Source organism: Bombina bombina, chromosome 2 (assembly GCF_027579735.1).
Source record: "Bombina bombina isolate aBomBom1 chromosome 2, aBomBom1.pri, whole genome shotgun sequence".
Taxonomy (NCBI): domain Eukaryota; kingdom Metazoa; phylum Chordata; class Amphibia; order Anura; family Bombinatoridae; genus Bombina; species Bombina bombina.
In genome coordinates this window covers 1,047,618,744-1,047,637,180 of record NC_069500.1, presented here as the reverse complement: position 1 = coordinate 1,047,637,180, position 18,437 = coordinate 1,047,618,744, and the positions used below count along the sequence as shown (strand labels likewise).

Below are 18,437 nucleotides of genomic sequence, written 5' to 3'. Positions count from 1 at the left end.
TTGTTATCTACATCCTACATTTATTTACAATAACATAATAAAACACATAAACAAGTTTAAACATAGCATTTGATTAATATTAATATTTCCAATAGTATTTAATACAAAATTGTTTTTGTATTTAATAGAAATAAATAACACATATTAAATGATATAGATATATTTCTGGCAAACACACATGGTCATGGTTAGAACCACACAAATGTATCTCTGAATTCCTTTGAATAGTGTTAGAACAGTTATCTAAACTGTGATATGGATAATACTGTGTCATAATCTCACAGTGCAAAAAACAATTCTGAACATAACAGCATAAGTGTATAAGTCTGGTATATTACATATATACACTGTGATTTATGATGAAAAAGAAAAACACAAAGGTGTATGGTGTAGTTGATGTTTGAATTATGCAGGTTCTACCTATTATTCCATGTGTAATAAAACCTATTTACCTGAATATGAACAGTTATTTTAATTACAAATTACTATTATGTATTCGCATATTTATAGAGATGTGTCAGTGCAGTAAACAAACAATGACTTTATTTAGCAAGGAGCAGCATGTACTTACTCAGATATGGGGGCTTGTAAGGCGCTCTGGTACCGGAGAGCAGACCATCCAGCTCTTTCCTTTCTTGTGTTATGTTTCCTCCGCTCCCATTTCCATTCCCCACTCCTGCCAGCCCTTGTAGTGCCTTTTCTTTGCCGAAGGTGGAAAAAGATCTCTCCCCTCCTGGCTGCACCTCGGGTGTTTCGAACACCTCAGTGTCCGGAACCGAGTCCATACCAGGCACATGAAGATTAGTGCGGTAGTCTGCCGCCTGGCGGCCATCAGTGGATGGTACAAACGAAGGCATCCAGCAGCGGTCCGAGTGACCCAGAGCCTTGCACTCCTCTGTGCAGTTAGAAAACAGGTCTGTGCCTAGAAAGAGAACAATGTGTCTTAATAGGGGTCACTAGAGAGCAACATAGAATAAAGGACACTGTGCTATAATATATAGAAAGCGGTGCCACGTCTAATGATTACTGTGATGAACGTAATGCATGAAATACGTGCACAATATGTGACTCGTCACGCTTCATGAAGCTCTGCTTAGATCTGTGACATTATTTAGCTCACAATTATTACCCATAGCAAAGCTGACTTTTATTTGTATAAACTTTCATATACTGAGCCTCTTTTGCTTTTCAGGAAATGAGTTTGCAAATAGCATTTGCTTTTAATCATCTAAGGTTATATAGCAATTATTTGTTAACGTTAATAAAGATAATTGCTCATTATTTGTACTACATGTTATTTAAATGGGTCTCAACCTTTTATTTCCTTATAATTGATTCATGGAATGCTCCACCATGGTTTCTACTTCTGACTTGTAATTAGGAATAACAGAATGCCACAGACCAACTTCTGACTAGTAATTAAGAATAACAGAATGCCACAGACCAACTTCTGACGTAATTAGGAATATCAGAATGCCACAGACCAACTTCTGACGTAATTAGGAATAACAGAATGCCACAGACCAACTTCTGACGTAATTAGGAATAACAGAATGCCACAGACCAACTTCTGACTTGTAATTAGGAATAACAGAATGCCACAGACCAAGTCCTGGAAATTCATTTTATTGAATGAGCAGTTTTGAGTGTAAGAAAGTTAAGCTTTAATTGTTTGTGGGAAAATAGGCCAAATGTAACAGAAAGAAACTCATAAGCATTTGCAGTCGGTTGTGTAAGTATTTATATATAACCTGGGCATTGTCAGTCGTATATTGTGTGAAGAAAGATTTGATTTTTTATTAAGTAAATATACATAAGAATAAAAAGGCATATTAAAGGGACACTATACCCAAACATTTTCTTTCATGATTAAGGTAGAGAATACAACTTTAAACAACATTCCAATTTACTTCTATTACCTAATTTGCTTCATTATTTAGATATACTTTAATTAAGAAATAGCAATGCACAAGGTGAACCAATCACAGGAGGCATCTATGTGCAGCTACCAATCAGCAGCTACTAAGCATATCTAGATATGCTTTTCAGCAAAGAATATCAAGAGAATGAAGCAAAGTAGATAATAGAAGTAAATTAGAAAGTTGTAGTTGTTTATAATTGTATGCTCTTTCTAAATCATGAAAGAACAAATTTGGGTTTCATGCCCCTTTAAGCTAAGCAAGTAAATATGATTTTCGTTGGGATGTTTTAGCATACTAGAGACTATTAAAGGGGCATAAACAAATCTGCTTTATAAATGCATAATATATAACACTAATTAAGCACTGCAATCCAAAATGTCTGTATACAAAATAAACATTTAAAAAACACAACAACATTTAAACTGACACTTATTTTAAAAGCCTCTTATCTTATTTTTATTTTAATTATTATTCTTTTTATAAGAGGACATAAACAATGAACACGAAATTTAAGGGCAAATCTAAATGCTCTAGCAGAGTGATAGAACAATGGCTGTATTTTATGATGTAGTTGACGGCTGGACTTGAGAAGCCTGCAGCATATGATCTTTCAGTTAAAGGGACAGTCAACACCAGAATTTTTGTTGTTTAAAAAGATAGATAATCCCTTTATTACCCATTCCCCAGTTTTGCATAACCAACACTGTTATATTAATACACTTTTTACTGCTGTGACTATCTTGTATCTAAGCATCTCCTGACCGCCCCTAATCACATGACTTTTAGTTATTATCTATTGACTTGCATTTTAGCCAATTAGTGCAGTGTCTGCCACAACCCACGGGTGTGATCACAATGCTATCTATATGGTTTACCTGAACTACTCTCCCCTGTTGTGAAAAGCAAATACAAAAGCATGTGATTAGAGGCGGCCTTCAAGGGCTTAGAAATTATCATATGAGCCTTCCTAGGTTTGCTCTCAACTACAATACCAAGAGAACAAAGCAAAATTGTTGATAAAAGTAAATTGGAAAGTTGTTTAAAATCACATGCCCTATTTGAAAAATAAAAGTTTTTTTTGGCCTTGACTGTCCCTTTAAATCAGGATTTGGAAAACCCACAATTTTTAAAAACAGGAAAAGTTGTAAAATATAATATACATTGAGTGTAATGTAAAGTGTGTTTGATTGCTTGTTAAATAACTGTATCATTCCATCTCAGAGTGCTTCATGTCCCTTTAAGTGTATCATAAGGCAGAATATTTGTGTGAAAGGCTGTTGCAAATGACTGTGATTGGCTGAATGCTGCAGCACAGCGAAGATGAGATGATGCTCCTGATACTATTGACAAACGCCTTAGCTCTCTCTACAAACACTTGTCCTCACCAGCTCCCGGCACTTTTTGTCCATGTCCTCTAAAGCTATTAAGATTTCAAATAACACACGTCGCTTCCATTGACTGATTTTTGACTTGTCACTTAAAGAGAGAAATTTGTGATAATTTCCTATCTGATCGGATTACCTAGGATACCTTTCTGAGAGAAATACCACTGTGCAGTGTAGGGCTCGTTACTAGCTAATGCAAGAAACTGCAAAAGCAGATAAGTAATTGTATCTGTGCTTGGTGGGGGGCATGGATTGCAAATGACAGTTTGTCATTTTGTAAAAATACAGAGATATGGCTGAACCAAAATCTGCTTTATTTAGCTATAGAGTGAGCTTGTTAAAAGGCAATTTTAGTTTGCATGAGATAATCTTATGCAAAATACATAAAACACTTTATATTTTAAAAAGTGATAATAGATTATATACATAAATGATTCAATAAAGGTAATGGCAAAAATAAATAAATGAATACAGAGTTTAAAGCAATCTTTAAATATGGGGGACCACAGTGCTTTTCTTTTCTTGCAGAGATTGTGAATGTTTTTTTTCTTTATTTTATTTTTTATAATTCAATAGAATTTATCTTGTGATAAATCTATAACAAGGTCCAAATGTGCAATATTCCATATCAAGCTAAGTAAAAAACAAATATACACACTAAATGTGACTGACTATGATCATGATATTAAAATGCTATAAAATTAATAAATACTTGATCTGTAGTCAGTGATATGTTAAAATCGTTTAGAAATATATTTAGCATGTTATCTTTTCTCCCTTATATAATAATTATAGGTGCAATTATAAAACAAGGGAACTCTAATATGGTCTTTATGTCCATATTAGGAGCAAAGTCTAGATTATTTAACTAGCACACGACTGGAAATGTTCTGAACCCATAATCCTTAAGTATAAGTGATTTCTAAAATAAATTATCATGATCCTGGTGCCATTTTTAAAGGTCTCTCTGATAATGCAAACGTCTTTATCTGTTATATTCATTATTCAGTATTAATTTTTTTCAGAATCAATCGAATAAGTAATATCTGCTCAGTATTCAATCCGTGCACTGCATTATAATTAGATTCATAATGTTAACTGTTCTGTGTCATTTTAATGTCATAAATGCACTTTGTAAAAATAAAAAGCAGAATTATCAACAAGTGGTAAAGGGCAGCAAATGGAAAGGCTTTTATTACAGATTAATCTCACTTTGTAATGACTTTTATTTTAAATTAGGCAATGTACCACATAGTAACTCTGCCTTCAGTTCTAACCTTCCATTGATAATAAGTATGCAGAAGTCTGGAAATAAATTACTGATCAGTGAGCTGTTGAAGAATGCAGACGTGAACTGCAGCTGGGATTAAAGAATTGGAGGGGGCAGAATGGAAGATACATAAAGAGTTTTATACAGAAACCGACAAGTTCAATCTTTTATACTGCATGGTGCAAATAAAAATAATGAGTAGGGAATATATGAAGTAATTGAAACGCTTTTTATGAAACATTCTTCTATTATATAAGTAGTTATACTGTAGCCACCTGAACGTGGGCATGTTTTCATAAAATGACCATTTTATCTCACAATTATATAAAACATAGCTAAATAAACTCCCTTTGTTAGGGACTGGATATATAATAAACATTCATCAATACAAACAATCAGTTCTATCATGGTAGCAAAAAGCCACCTATTTAATGGTTAAGAAGGCTATGGGAGCAGAAATCCCTAAAATAAATTACAGATTTTAAATCAACTTGTGGTGAATAGCTGTGTGTGGAAGTGCTGACATCTATTCATTTGACATTGTTCCTTCTCACTGGGAGAAGGGCAAAGGGTATGATTATGTGTGTAAGGGGAGGGTGGGAAAGTAGGTAGTACTAAAGGCATAATGTAGGGTACATTTAGTATACATTGGGTCGCTACATCTATGACTATGAGATGTATACTCCTATTATATTAACACCCTTCTTCAAAAAAGTTAAATGTAATTAAACCGTCAAATTTTCTCATTTGAAAAATTAATTTAAATCAATTTGTATGGAAGTCCCCCACTGCACACTCAGTTATTTTAAAATAGGTTCCTTTGATATGGATTGTGTGTCTTAAAACTGTCAAAAGATTTGGTATTCACTATATACTTACCAGGTAACAGGATCCAACTAATACTTTGATTATTCTATGTGTGTTATCTGACTATTCCTAATAACATTTGAAAAATTCAAGAAAATCCCACTAAACAGATTTTCAGGCCACACTTACCAGAGGATATAAAATATTTATATGATGCAAAGCAAATGTGTTAATTACAAAGTGTACGACATTGCATTGAGCTCATTAGAAAGCACATTAACAATTAGATATTTGCGATTAGGTTATTGGCCTTTATTTGGTTTAATTTATATTGTGGCTCTTTTAATTGGAAGTATATTAAACACTAATGAGAAGCTTGAATAGCATCTTAACAATTGTATTTGGTGAAATGTGTTTGGCCTAATGATCTGTTTTAGTGCTTTTCCAGTAGATGCTAAAATAAACATACAACAACCAATGACACCAGTATATTTCTCAACGCTTATAAATATGTAACTTTTTTTTTTCCATGCACACAAGTAATCAATAATATCTGATATATGACTGTGTATTGCATGAGCATTTGTGTGGTACAACAAGACAATGAAAGCCATGGTAAGATTACAGCATATAGATACCTCTTAACAAATGAAATGTCTTAGTCAATCATTTTCCATTACAGCTGAAATATTTATGCACTGTTTTATTCATCAACTGCATTCTTATTAAATCAAGAAATATAACTACAAGCCACTTTAATTTTTAGTGAATTCTAGATGCCATGAACACTGTGGGTTTCAATGCATGTCTGATTTAAAATCACCCACCGTGAGGCTCAATAACCCACTGCAATGTTGAACACATTAAACTATAGATCTAAACCAGTGGCCAGAAAAATTGAGAGACTACAGGTAAAGTTAAGTTATAAATTAATGTCCACTTTCTAAATCGACCATAAAATTGCTAAGAAGAGAAAATTATCTAAGATCAATGTTACATTTTTATACAGATTTCTATATAAACTACAAATAAATATCACTGCTTTAAGAGGTTATAAAGTCAATTATATCATGGCAGTATATCTCAACCATACCATCCAATATCAAACACAGCCATTTACAATAAAATACAATTCTGTAGACATTTATATATATGAGGATCATTTAGAATGTAGCTCTTTGAAAATGTGCTTTCATGAATGGATCAGTAAAAAAACATTTATTAAGTGTAGATTAAAGTAAAGAAGCTATGACATTTACATTAATTGAAATACTTGTTATCACAGTATGGAGAAAGCAAATATAATTATTATTAATTACAGTCACATACAAAGGAGAAAAAAACAACAGTGGCACCAAATCATTCTAAAGAGCCAAATGGCTATCTCTTGTAATTCTAAACAACACCAAATGGCAATAACAACAAATGGTTTCAAAGAAAAATACACATTCCTTTCCAAATGGTGTTGATAGAGTGTGGACTCTAATATTCACATCTGTCAAAACTAATAAGGTTGGATTCCATTCACAAACGTGCAAAAATAACACACACATTTGCTTTGGCAAGTTGGAAAGGTGAGACTATGAATACTCAATCTGCAGTATTTTACCAATGCGAACATGATGAGGATTTTACAGATGCCCCCCCCCCAAAAAAAAAACAAAAACAAAAAAAACCCAAAAAAAAAAACAAAAAAAAAACCTAAGGTTCAGATTTATTGGAATCAGATCATAAACTCAGGTTCTGGTGTATCAAATGTACTATGAATGTTATACAAAAGTAATATTGTGTAATGACTCCTATGCTAATATAATATTTCGTTTGAGACAGTGTAGTCCAACCCAATGCCCAGGACTATTCGTTCACTAGTTTACTACTATATATCCTTAATTGTAAAGCAGAAAGAAGGCCCCGTCCAGATTTTAAATTATACATAGTAACATAGTAGATGAGGTTGAAAAAGACCGAAGTCCTTTGAGTTCAACCTATAGAAATCTAAAATACTTACAAAAAACTCCAGTTAAGCTTAAATAATCCCACTAAAAGGTGAGCCATTTAATACTAGCAATCATATCCATACTTCATCTATTAATAGATTATCATTGGTCTTTGTAAACATGTGGCCATTAATATTTGTTTTTAACAGACTTCAACAGCCCTGCGAGGTTCTTAAAAGAAAAGAAAATGTGGGCAAAATTAAAAAGTTTGGTTTTGAGAAAAAAAAGCCATTAGGGCATATGGAGCATATATTTAGCATGGGCATAGGAGTTAGTTTATCTTGAACACACTTTGTATATTTCCCCTGTATTACTGTTGATTTATTGGAATTTCACTGACAAATAATTCCCAAAAAAATGTCATAATCCTCAAGTGTTATGTATTAATATATTATTTGTTGTTTATTTGATATTGTTCTATATGAACATTGTAGTATAAACAATCAGTGTACATAATTTAGAATAAATGTACTAGTATAATTGGTATTTAAATATCTCTTCTAATAAAAAAAAAATATTTGAATGTGCTTCTTATTGAAGCAGAGTGATTAGATTGTATCCCATCATGGGAATATATTATTTGTTGATCTTGTCACGAAAAAAAAAAACAGCAGATGTCAGTGGTGTGATGCTTTCTAATTACACACTATTATGCTGATAAACTAACCTTATGGAGCATAGGGGGTATTGAAAACCTGTGAAAATAATTTGCAGCTACTGTTTGCTGCCATCAAACGCTTACATTATATAGAGCTCTTTATAATATAATAGGTCGAGACAGATCTCTTTAAGTCAGAGCAACAATAAATTAAAGCCCCACATATAGGGAAAGATAAAGGGATCACTGTGCTCCAATGTAAACTTCTGGCAAGACTTAGTTAGTGTGCAGGTTCCCAGACACTAAATAGACGCTCTGTTCAGTTTAGCATGAAGTCCCACAAGGAGCAACGACCTCCAGGGATTCTTGGCTCCTCTGAACTCTCATTAGGCCTGCATATTAATGACTTGTAAAAATAGAAAGGGGCCTAGAGTATAGGCTTTTCTATTCAAAGGATTTCCCATAGCCGGAGTACACAATGCAGCTAACTGCATGCAAGCCAAAGGCCAGGACAGAAGCCTCTCAAATCTCGAGCAACGTCTGCTTCTTCAGATTTTATCTAATGCCTGCTACTAGCTAGGGGTAATAATGTTTATATCATTGCACTCAATGGTAATGGGAGCAGAACCTTGTGGCATCTGGAGAATGTATTCTGTAGTAACTGGTCTCAATTATGAGATTCATTTATGATGCTTCCTAGGCACAAACAGTAGATTGTGTTCAGCCCCCCCCCCCCCCCAAAAAAAAAGAAAAAAAAAAAAACTAGAGACAAACAACTGTCTGAGTGTTTAATTAGTTAATTAAAATGTGCCTGTGACTGTAAATATGCATGTTTTACATACCTGAACCTGCTAATTTCAATTAAATATTATCTTATTCTTGACAAAAAGGTAACCATAAATAATATACAAATAAACTTAGGTCTCACAGACAAAAACCCAGGCCGAACAGCTGAACCTATATAAAGACACATACACACCATAGACACACAAACACCACAGACACACACTACAGACATATGCACACACAAACAAGCACACACACACCACAGATACACACAACACAGATGCACACACATCACAAACACACTCACCACAGATCCATATACACACACACCCCACAGACACAAACACACACACGCCACATACACAAAAATATGCACCCACAGAAACACACCACAGACACAAACACACACCACATACACAGACATATACACACAAACACAGCACAGACACATACACACGCACATACCACAGACACACACATACATACAACACAGACGCACACACAGACAGACATACACTCACTCACCACAGACACATACACACACCACAGACACACGCAAACATATACACACACCACAGACACACACATACACACAACACAGACGCACACACAGACAGACATACACTCACCACAGACACATACAAACACAACAGACACGCGCAAACATATACACATACCACAGACACATACATATGCAAACACCACAGACACACAAACTTCACAGACACATACAGACGCAATACACACACACACCACACACATACATACACACCACAGACACACACACCACAGACATATAAACACACATCACAGACATATACAGAAGCAAACACCACATACACACACATATACACACACACACCACCAACACATAAAGATGCAAACACACTCAAACGTGCACAGACATACACCACAGACACATACACACACACAGACCACAGGCACACACATACACACTAAAATAATAGGAGCGTTTCAATAAGAAGTGATAGTACATTTTATTGAACTTAGTCCCTTTCAGAAAAAGACCCTTGCACACTTTAGAGATTTTCTTCCTTTTTTAAGGTCTGAAGCAGCACTAACATCTGTCCATACACATGTGTGTGGTCTGCAAGGTAATTTCATTACCTATGGATGATTAGACCTTTTATTTAATGATTTTTTTTTAATTAGACTTACCAGAGGATTGACCTCGATTAGTGGCGTCATGATCACTGTCTCCTTGTTCACTGTCGCCGTGACCACTGTCCTTAGAGCTTACAATGTCTGCTTCCTGGAATGCAGAGCTGCACACAGAAACGGTAGAATATTGAGATATGTTTATAAGAAGCCCCCAAAAAAAACATCCTTCTGCCATCGCATGGTGACACATGGAACTGCACTACACAAAACTATACAGTCATATATTTTCCTTATAAGAGTTACTGTTTTCTCTATAGCTAGTCAGAATAAAACAGACAATTTTAAAGTTTGGAAAGCAAACTAAACTAGAAAAAAAAAATCAATAGTGAATTTAGCAATTATGTATTGCCTTCAGAAATATTCCATTGTAACAACCAAATCTTTCAATGTGCATTACTTGGTTTACAGAATAATAATAATACAAAAATCTGTTGAATTCTCAGAATAATGTAATTTAGCTATGTTTTAGTTTCACTATGGCTTTTAACAGTAACAGCTTTTTAATAGTTTTACTGACCATTTTAAATAGTTATATACAGTACATAGTTATATAGAGTACATATGCTTTATGTGACACATATGTATGTGTTAATTGATGCAATATGTAATATGAACCAAGAATAAAAACAACATTAACCTGTTGTTTCTATAGCACAACACTGCTCAATATCACTAGCTATTCATATCTATTACACGTTTCTCTCTGTCCTTTCCACAGACTAATTTACACAATGTTGCATTCCGTATTTTTTAATAGAACAGATTTAATTTAGCTGTCAAGCAGAAAGATTCAGCTTTCAGCACTATTGCTAACCTTATTTATAATAACTGTAGAAAAGGAGTGAACTCAAGGAAACATGGGGCAATAAATAAATAAATAAATAAATAAATAAATAAATAAACATCTATATACAGGCCATACCTGTTTACCCGTCGTGGTCTGTCAACTAGATAACTGAGTTCAGTGCGTTGATGTTTATTCTAGAAAGATAAATGAGACACAGTTGGACTCTAAATGTCACTAAAAGCAACATCAAACAGCTCTGAGCTACTGGGCCATTTTATTAAAGTATATACAAAAAAAGAAGAGGGCACCAGCAGTTTGGAAGCATAAGATATTAAAAGTGCTCTGGATATGAAGTATGATAGGTTGGCAGCATCCAGCCACCAGTTGCTATTTATGTCTTGAGCCCATTAGACTGATAGACAGAAGCACCTATAATGGTGCTCAAAAAATGGGTGGGGTTTCAGCTAGAAGCTCAGACATCCATATCTTAATATGGATTATAGTAAAAGCAGAAATATCAGCTACATAAGATGGAAACTTTTGTTATTTTGACTTTATGATATTAAAAATAAAATATTAGAACAATAGGACTTAAAAGTCGCTTAAATATGTTCATATATAAAAAGTGAAATATGCTTTTATAATCTAATGTTTAAAATGCCAGATTGACAGTTAATGATCATTCTGTAAAAAAAAAATGATTATTGTTATTTCACGCAAAAGAAACGCTTAACAAGGAAACATTTAGAAGAAAATTCAATTACCATTGCACCTGTGTGCAGACAAATATGGATGACCATATTAACATTAAAATCGTTAATTGGACATATGCAATGAATTGATTAGAAGATCTGATTTGCAAAACAAAATCAATACAAAACATCCATGGCTAAAGCAAATATGGTCTAATTTTTCAGTGTCAGACTAGCTTCATTCAAATTCAAGTGGTGTGATCTGGCTGCAAGTTTTTTTCTCTCTCTTTTTTTCTTCAGGGGAATAATAATGCAAAATCAATATAGTATAGACTTATTGGATACATACATATATGGTTTTCTGACGATCTGTACCATTGTTATTAATAGTAGAATTCAATGTTTATTTTCTAATATTATTTAAACAATTGAAAGGCACTACAAGATTTTTGCTAAATATAGTGGAAGATGAATACAATGAAACTATATATTGTGAATTATTAAAAGGAGGTTGGCAACGAGACACGTCAGCTGGCAGATTTTCTTCCTAAGTGGGGAGGGATGACTAAGGAGCAACCTTACAAGAAGATCTAACGGCTTTCAGCTGAGTAAATAACCGTGGAGAGGGGATTTGGAGATAACAAGGGATCAGTAACATCTGGTTACAGGAGGGAATAACTTTAAAACGTTAAGGTATTAAAATAGCTTATGTGAAAATGAAACAGTGCAGTACCAATGAACGTGACCCGAATAGCCAAGTGACAGATATAGTTCTGCCTTACCTCACTAGACAATATGCTGCCATTGGATATGATATCAGGTTGTTGATCAGCATAACCTGTCACTATAGCACCACAAGGATTGTGCTCAGTATCCGTGCTCCTGGAAGGGCTGCAGGGCTTGAGAAACATAAGATCAGTCTTGGCAGACTCTGGAGTCAGACACACCTGATAACAATAATTCTGGTTGTGATGATGTGACCCGAAACTTCCAGATTCCTCTACTGGCACCTGTGTAGAGCTGGGCACATTAGAACTTTGCACCAACATAATGTCAGATTTACTTAGCTTTTTCTTGCGAGCCCTGGCTTGTCTGCTACAGCAGGAACAGCAGCACATACAGCAGTCGCTTGCAAGGCAGCTGTAAATGTTTAGTTTCTTTTCCTTTTGGCACCTGATGGCCAGTACTATCATAGCCAAGAGGAAGATGAAGGAAACTGAACCAAGAGCTATGATGAGTATGAGAGTGAGGTCCAAAGCAGTGTCATTTGATCTGCTGGGCCGCTGGTCTCCTCCCTGTCTCTCTACAGAGCTGTCCACTATCTGAACCTTGATGAGGGCAGTGGAAGAGAGTGGTGGCTGCCCATGATCCCTGGCTTCCACTACTAAATCAAATGGTTTTTCTGGGTCCCTCTTGGTGGTAACCTTCCTAGATGTCCTTAGCTCCCCAGTCCTCCAGTCCATACGGAACAAGCTCATCTCATTGCCACTTAGTATACTATAGGTCAGCCTGGCATTCTCACCTTCATCTGCATCCACTGCTACCACACGGGTAAGCAAATAGCCTGGCTCTGCAGACCTGGGCAAAAGTTCTCTGGCAGTGCCATTCCTACCCTTGGGGGATATAATTGAGGGTGTATTGTCATTTTGATCCAATATGATGACGTTGACTGTGGCATTGCTAGATAAAGGTGGTGTGCCTTGATCTCTGGCCTCAACCATAAAGCTGAATGTTTTGATCAGCTCAAAATCAAAGGTACGCAGAGCATAGAGGTAGCCGTTTTCAGAATTGATGGACACATAGGTAATTACTGACATGCCCTGTATATCACACTCCAGGATGTGGTAAGATATATTAGCATTTTCCTTTTCGTCCTTATCTGTGGCAGTCACTGCAAAAATATAAGCCCCTGGTACGTTGTTCTCCATAACCTTCACATCGTATTCTAATTGAGTGAATCGAGGCGAGTTATCATTGACATCGGCCACTTGCACTTGTATGGACTTGGTGGAGCTGAGGGGAGGGGAGCCCTTGTCTCTGGCGAGCACAGTGACTGTGTATGAAGGGGCCACCTCCCGGTCCAAGACTCCGTCTGTCACCACAGTGTAGTAATTCTTGTAGGATGACTTGAGCCGAAATGGCACATCTTCCAGGATCTCGCAATGGATCTGCCCGTTCTCATCAGAGTCTTTGTCTGTAACACTAAAAAGGGCCACCACAGTGCCCGGGGAGGCGCCCTCACTCACAGCATCCTTCACTGTGCTGAAGCTGATCTCTGGTGCGTTGTCATTGAGGTCCAGCACCTTCACCAGCACCTTGCAGTGAGCGGGTACAGCGTTTGGCCCCAGATCCTTAGCCTGCACATACACTTGGTACATACTGCTTTCTTCGTAGTCCAACTCTCCTGCTATCTCAATGCGACCAGTTCGAGAATCAATTGAAAAAATCTCCCTGACACGAGGCGAGATGTGGCTACTGAACGAGTAGACCACCTCTCCGTTTTGACCTTCATCCTGGTCGGTGGCATTGAGTTGGATAACAAGGGTTCCTGGCAGTGAGTTCTCAGGTAGTGACACTGTGTACACGGACTGATCAAACACGGGTACATTGTCGTTAGAGTCCAGCACTTTGATGGAGAGCAGAGCAGTACCAGTCCTCTGGGGAATCCCCCCATCAACAGCAGTCAGGACATATCTGTGAGCAGCTTGCTGCTCCCTGTCTAGAGGTTTCTTCAGCACCAACTCGGCGAACTTGTTGCCATCTCCTTGTGTTTGCACATCCAGGGTGAAGTAGCTGTTGGTTGTGATCTCATAGGTGCGCAGGGAGTTGTTGCCCACATCAGGGTCGTAGGCACTCTCCAGTGGGAATCGGGTACCAGGGGTGGCGCTCTCCGAGATCTCTACCTTGATGTCTGACTCAGGGAAAACCGGGGGGTTATCATTAATGTCCAGTACCTCGATCTCCACTCGGAAAAACTCCAGAGGGTTTTCCAAAAACACCTCCAGGTGCAGTAGACAGGTCTGGCTCTGCTTGCAGATGTGCTCCCTATCTATCTTCTCTTTTACATACAGCACCCCATTCTCCAAGTTGAGTTCCAAGTAAGGTGTCCTTGAGTTCGGTGCTGTTTGAAACCTGCGACTGGAAAGTTTTGTAATGTCCATCCCCAAATCCTCAGCGATATTCCCCACGAAAGTGCCATGGTCGCTTTCCTCCTGCACCTTGTAGGAAAGCTGGCAAAGAACACTATCCACAACGCAGAACAGTAAAAATAACACAATCATTTCCAAACAAAAAATGGAAACAAAATAATGAAAATATAGCGTAGAAATAGACAAAAAAATAAGAATATGTATCAATAAAAAAGTGCACTTGTGTTAATCCTCCGTCGGTCAGTGGCTAGAAATTGGATACAAGCATCCTCTCATAAGGATTTGTTTGCAGTCACCAGAAGATTCAGCTGAATTCCCCTTTATTCCACTGTCTTTTTGCAAACGATAAATCCCAAGTAAACAGTCCTGTGTTATTTTTCTGAGATTCTCATCTCCCCTCCAAAATCAAACAGCGCATTACATCCACTGCACATGGTGCTTCTGCTAGAAATTCAGAGGTTTAAATGATTGATAAGCATCTATACTGTATTACAGGACACTGCTTTGTATGTATAGTAATTCATGAGTTTAAGTCAGTAATTGTTCTCTTTTTACTTTATTCCATAATGTTTCAAATGTGCACAAATTCCATTGTGAATCTTCTATTTTGACTTTTTTTTTTTTTTTTGGGATGTTGATAATTTATTTGGCTATTTCCAGCCCTCCTCTAGCTTCTATGATCTGTGCTGGCAGCGTCTGAGCTCCGAGCTCTCAGCTTATCAGTTTTTGCGCAGCGCCCTCCTTCTGCCAACCAATGAGATGGCAGCGACACCCAGTGGGCGGGGCTTCCTCGGCACGTCACTCCATTAGCTTTCCACCGTCATAGACAGGTGGGTAGGATGTAGAGCCAGGACTAAAGAACGCAAAAGACTTTCACATAGAAAGCAAGAGCAGCCTTCGCTTTATCTGTATCCGCTGGCAGCACTTTCTTTTGCCTTTAGGGGTTGACATCCGTAGCCTCTGAAACAGTGAAGATTGGAGATGAGATATTAAATTACAGGAAGGTACAGTTCCCTCTCCAGCAAACGCTCTGTTCCTTCCGGGAGATCATCGCTGTCGGTTCACATAGGGAAAAAGTTCCCAGCTTTAGCTGCTGAGCTGAAGGAACTAAACGCAGAGGAGATAGTCAATGAATTCAAACACTACTTCAATGAAACCGCTGTCTGTGACGGGGAGCAGCATCTGTTTCATAAAACACTTGCTGGCAGCAGAGACCAGGAAACCCTCTAGTGACTGGTGGGGGCTAACACAACATAGACAAGGCATCGGGGTTAACCTCTTAGTTCCTCAGCTAATGGCTTAATTCATATATCAGTTTATTTTATCATTTAATAACACTACGTTATATACAACGTACAGTAATAATCATATTATGAGACGTATATTCTAAAGAGTATTTTCCTCCTGTGCACAGGGACGCTTTATGCTTCTGTGTATTTGTTTAGTGATCAGCAATAGTGCTGCATTATGCTTTTACCTGATTGATGTTTTATCGAATCTCTCCCTACATTTATAAAATGAAGTGTTAATCTTAAATAACACGAATATGTCAATGTTTCTTACTCGACTGCACTGAGAATAGAGAGCAAGGGCAAAAGAAAGGCATTGGATGAAAAGGAAAAGCAGACAGTTTTACACACAGATCAATATACTTCTTGTCATCTTGTAACCCAGCTAGCAAGTGATGAATTTCCTGGTGACTCATGAGTGGGACTTGTTAGATCTCACGCACTAAAATCATAGCAGAAAACAAATATGTGCTAAACTTAAGCTAATCAGTAGGCGTTGCTTTCTGCAGAAATTATATACTCACCTGAATAACACTGAAAACACTATGGAATAAAATATACTTCTTTTTTTTCTACAGCTTTCAATGTCTACTTAACACAGTGAAATAATGTATAATAATAGTCCCCAGTCAATCATGCTTAAATTGTAATGGAGTGCAAATAAACTGTATAGAAAAGCTGTGCACTTATACCTGTCAATCTGTTTTGTATGGAAAAAAATGTTAAGTTTAAGTTGTTTATATTCCAAATGAAACAGATGCCAGATACTATAGTATTCAGATTTATTTGCTTATTGAGACAACTCCGACACCTTTAATGGTGGGTGGCACGAATCATTCTATACCATAAACCCTGGCGGTGTTAAATCCAAGGGTACTGAATGGTTCCCCCTTCTCCTTATATCTCTCTGCTTGTTCTGAGAATTTTTTTTTTTTTTTTTAAAGACATTGTTTTTCTGTTCAATGCATTTGCCTCATTTGAGGTGTGTAGGCAGGGATACACTTATGGTTACTGGGCACAGGATTTCAACTTAAACAGTACCTTTATTCTACAATATTCTACACAGTGATTGCTTGATTTGTGAAGAACCGAATTTAATTAGCCACAACAAAGATACTATAAATTATTATTTATAGTATCTTTTTCCAAACTGCAAAATAATACACATTTGTGCAACAAAATAATGATTAGATATTGTTTTTAAAACCCTACTGTTGTACTGTAGCCACCCACTCTTCCCTATAAAATGCAGTGCACACTAAAATACTAACAAATGGCTTCCCTGGCCCATTAGTGCTAAGGGGGGAAGAAGCAATGCATTTGTACAGATTCAGTATTGATGTTTATTACCTAGCACTGAGCGTGCTTTAGTGACACAAATATCAGCACCAGGGATAATCCCCTTACCAGCTGCACTACACGAGCAGGGCAACAGCCGAGAGATGTTCATGTACCTCACGCACGTCAGAGGCCAGGGCGCGAGCTCTTCTGAAAACACGAGCCGCGGATCGATACAGGGGACATCATGCTTTAGCAGCATAATAACTCAGTCGCTTCACGGATACACTCGTTTTATTTGAACGCATTATTGGAAGGAAGCCCTGTGGCAGATGTCGTTTATTTTGGAAATGCTTAAGCGTTGGGGAAGCTGCTATCAGCCTTGAAATGGTTGGGAATTCGTATCATAGCACACAGATAATGGATATTATTAGTGCAGGTACTGCCATACAGCTGCTTAATTACACTTATGTAAAAGGGAAGCTTGTGTCTTTAATCTGCAGACACACATTCTGATAAACAAGCCAGTACATACTAACACTCTGTTCAAAGAATATCAAGCAGACTTGTAAAAAGGGTTGTGGTGGAGATATTAAAATGTCCAGATTGAATATTTTATGTTGGAATGGAAATCATGCAATGGATTCAATTGATTGTAGATTACTGTGTCCGCTCTCCCCTGTTACACAGAAGTATTAGGAATTGTTGCCGAATTCTTACAATTGTTGGTTTAAGGCTCCCTCTAGTGTACATACTTGAACATTACACTATTATTATAGTTATTTCCAAACGGTTTTCATGAAGAACGGTTCTCTCCTGTCCTCTAAAATTTTTAGGGTTTATGTAAAGTCATTTAATCGTGTAAGCGATATTTGTCAGAGATTTCGTCCTCGCGTTATACTGTAAGAATTATATGATAAAAACATACTTCCCAATGAAAAAACCAACAAGCACAATGAACATGTTCTGCATGTTAATGCTATCAATATTTATACTGATTTTTATTAGTATTGACTTAAAGATTTACTAAGTATGTTTGCACATAACCATCGTATTTATATTTTATTTCGAAGAAAAGCACTGACAAACAAGAACGATTTTCTAATACACCTTTGCAGCACATCAGCATGGAAGATCATGAAGCAAATAGATATTCTAAAATCAAGTAAGCTTGTTTTATCGAAATTAATATCGATTAAGCCCATCTTTAATTAATTACACAAAAGATTAAACAAACGTTGGATACAGAAAAGAAAAAAGCTATTGCATGAGTGTATAGCACTGACTGAGGGGCG

At 36.7% G+C, this 18,437-nt stretch overlaps 1 protein-coding gene across 1 annotated transcript in view; it reads right to left on the bottom strand.

Annotated features, from left to right (window-relative positions):
- The window catches only part of PCDH10 (protocadherin 10), a 75,318-nt gene extending 60,063 nt beyond the window's left edge, over positions 1 to 15,255 (bottom strand). Inside the window, exons 1-4 of the mRNA XM_053700820.1 lie at positions 12,209 to 15,255; positions 10,870 to 10,928; positions 9,945 to 10,051; positions 572 to 922 (exon numbers count right to left, since the gene is read on the bottom strand). Of these exons, the coding sequence (XP_053556795.1) occupies positions 572 to 922; positions 9,945 to 10,051; positions 10,870 to 10,928; positions 12,209 to 14,707 (3,016 nt within the window). The 5' untranslated portion in view covers positions 14,708 to 15,255. The remainder of the gene's footprint in view (positions 1 to 571; positions 923 to 9,944; positions 10,052 to 10,869; positions 10,929 to 12,208) is intronic.
- Between the last annotated feature and the right edge of the window lie 3,182 nt (positions 15,256 to 18,437).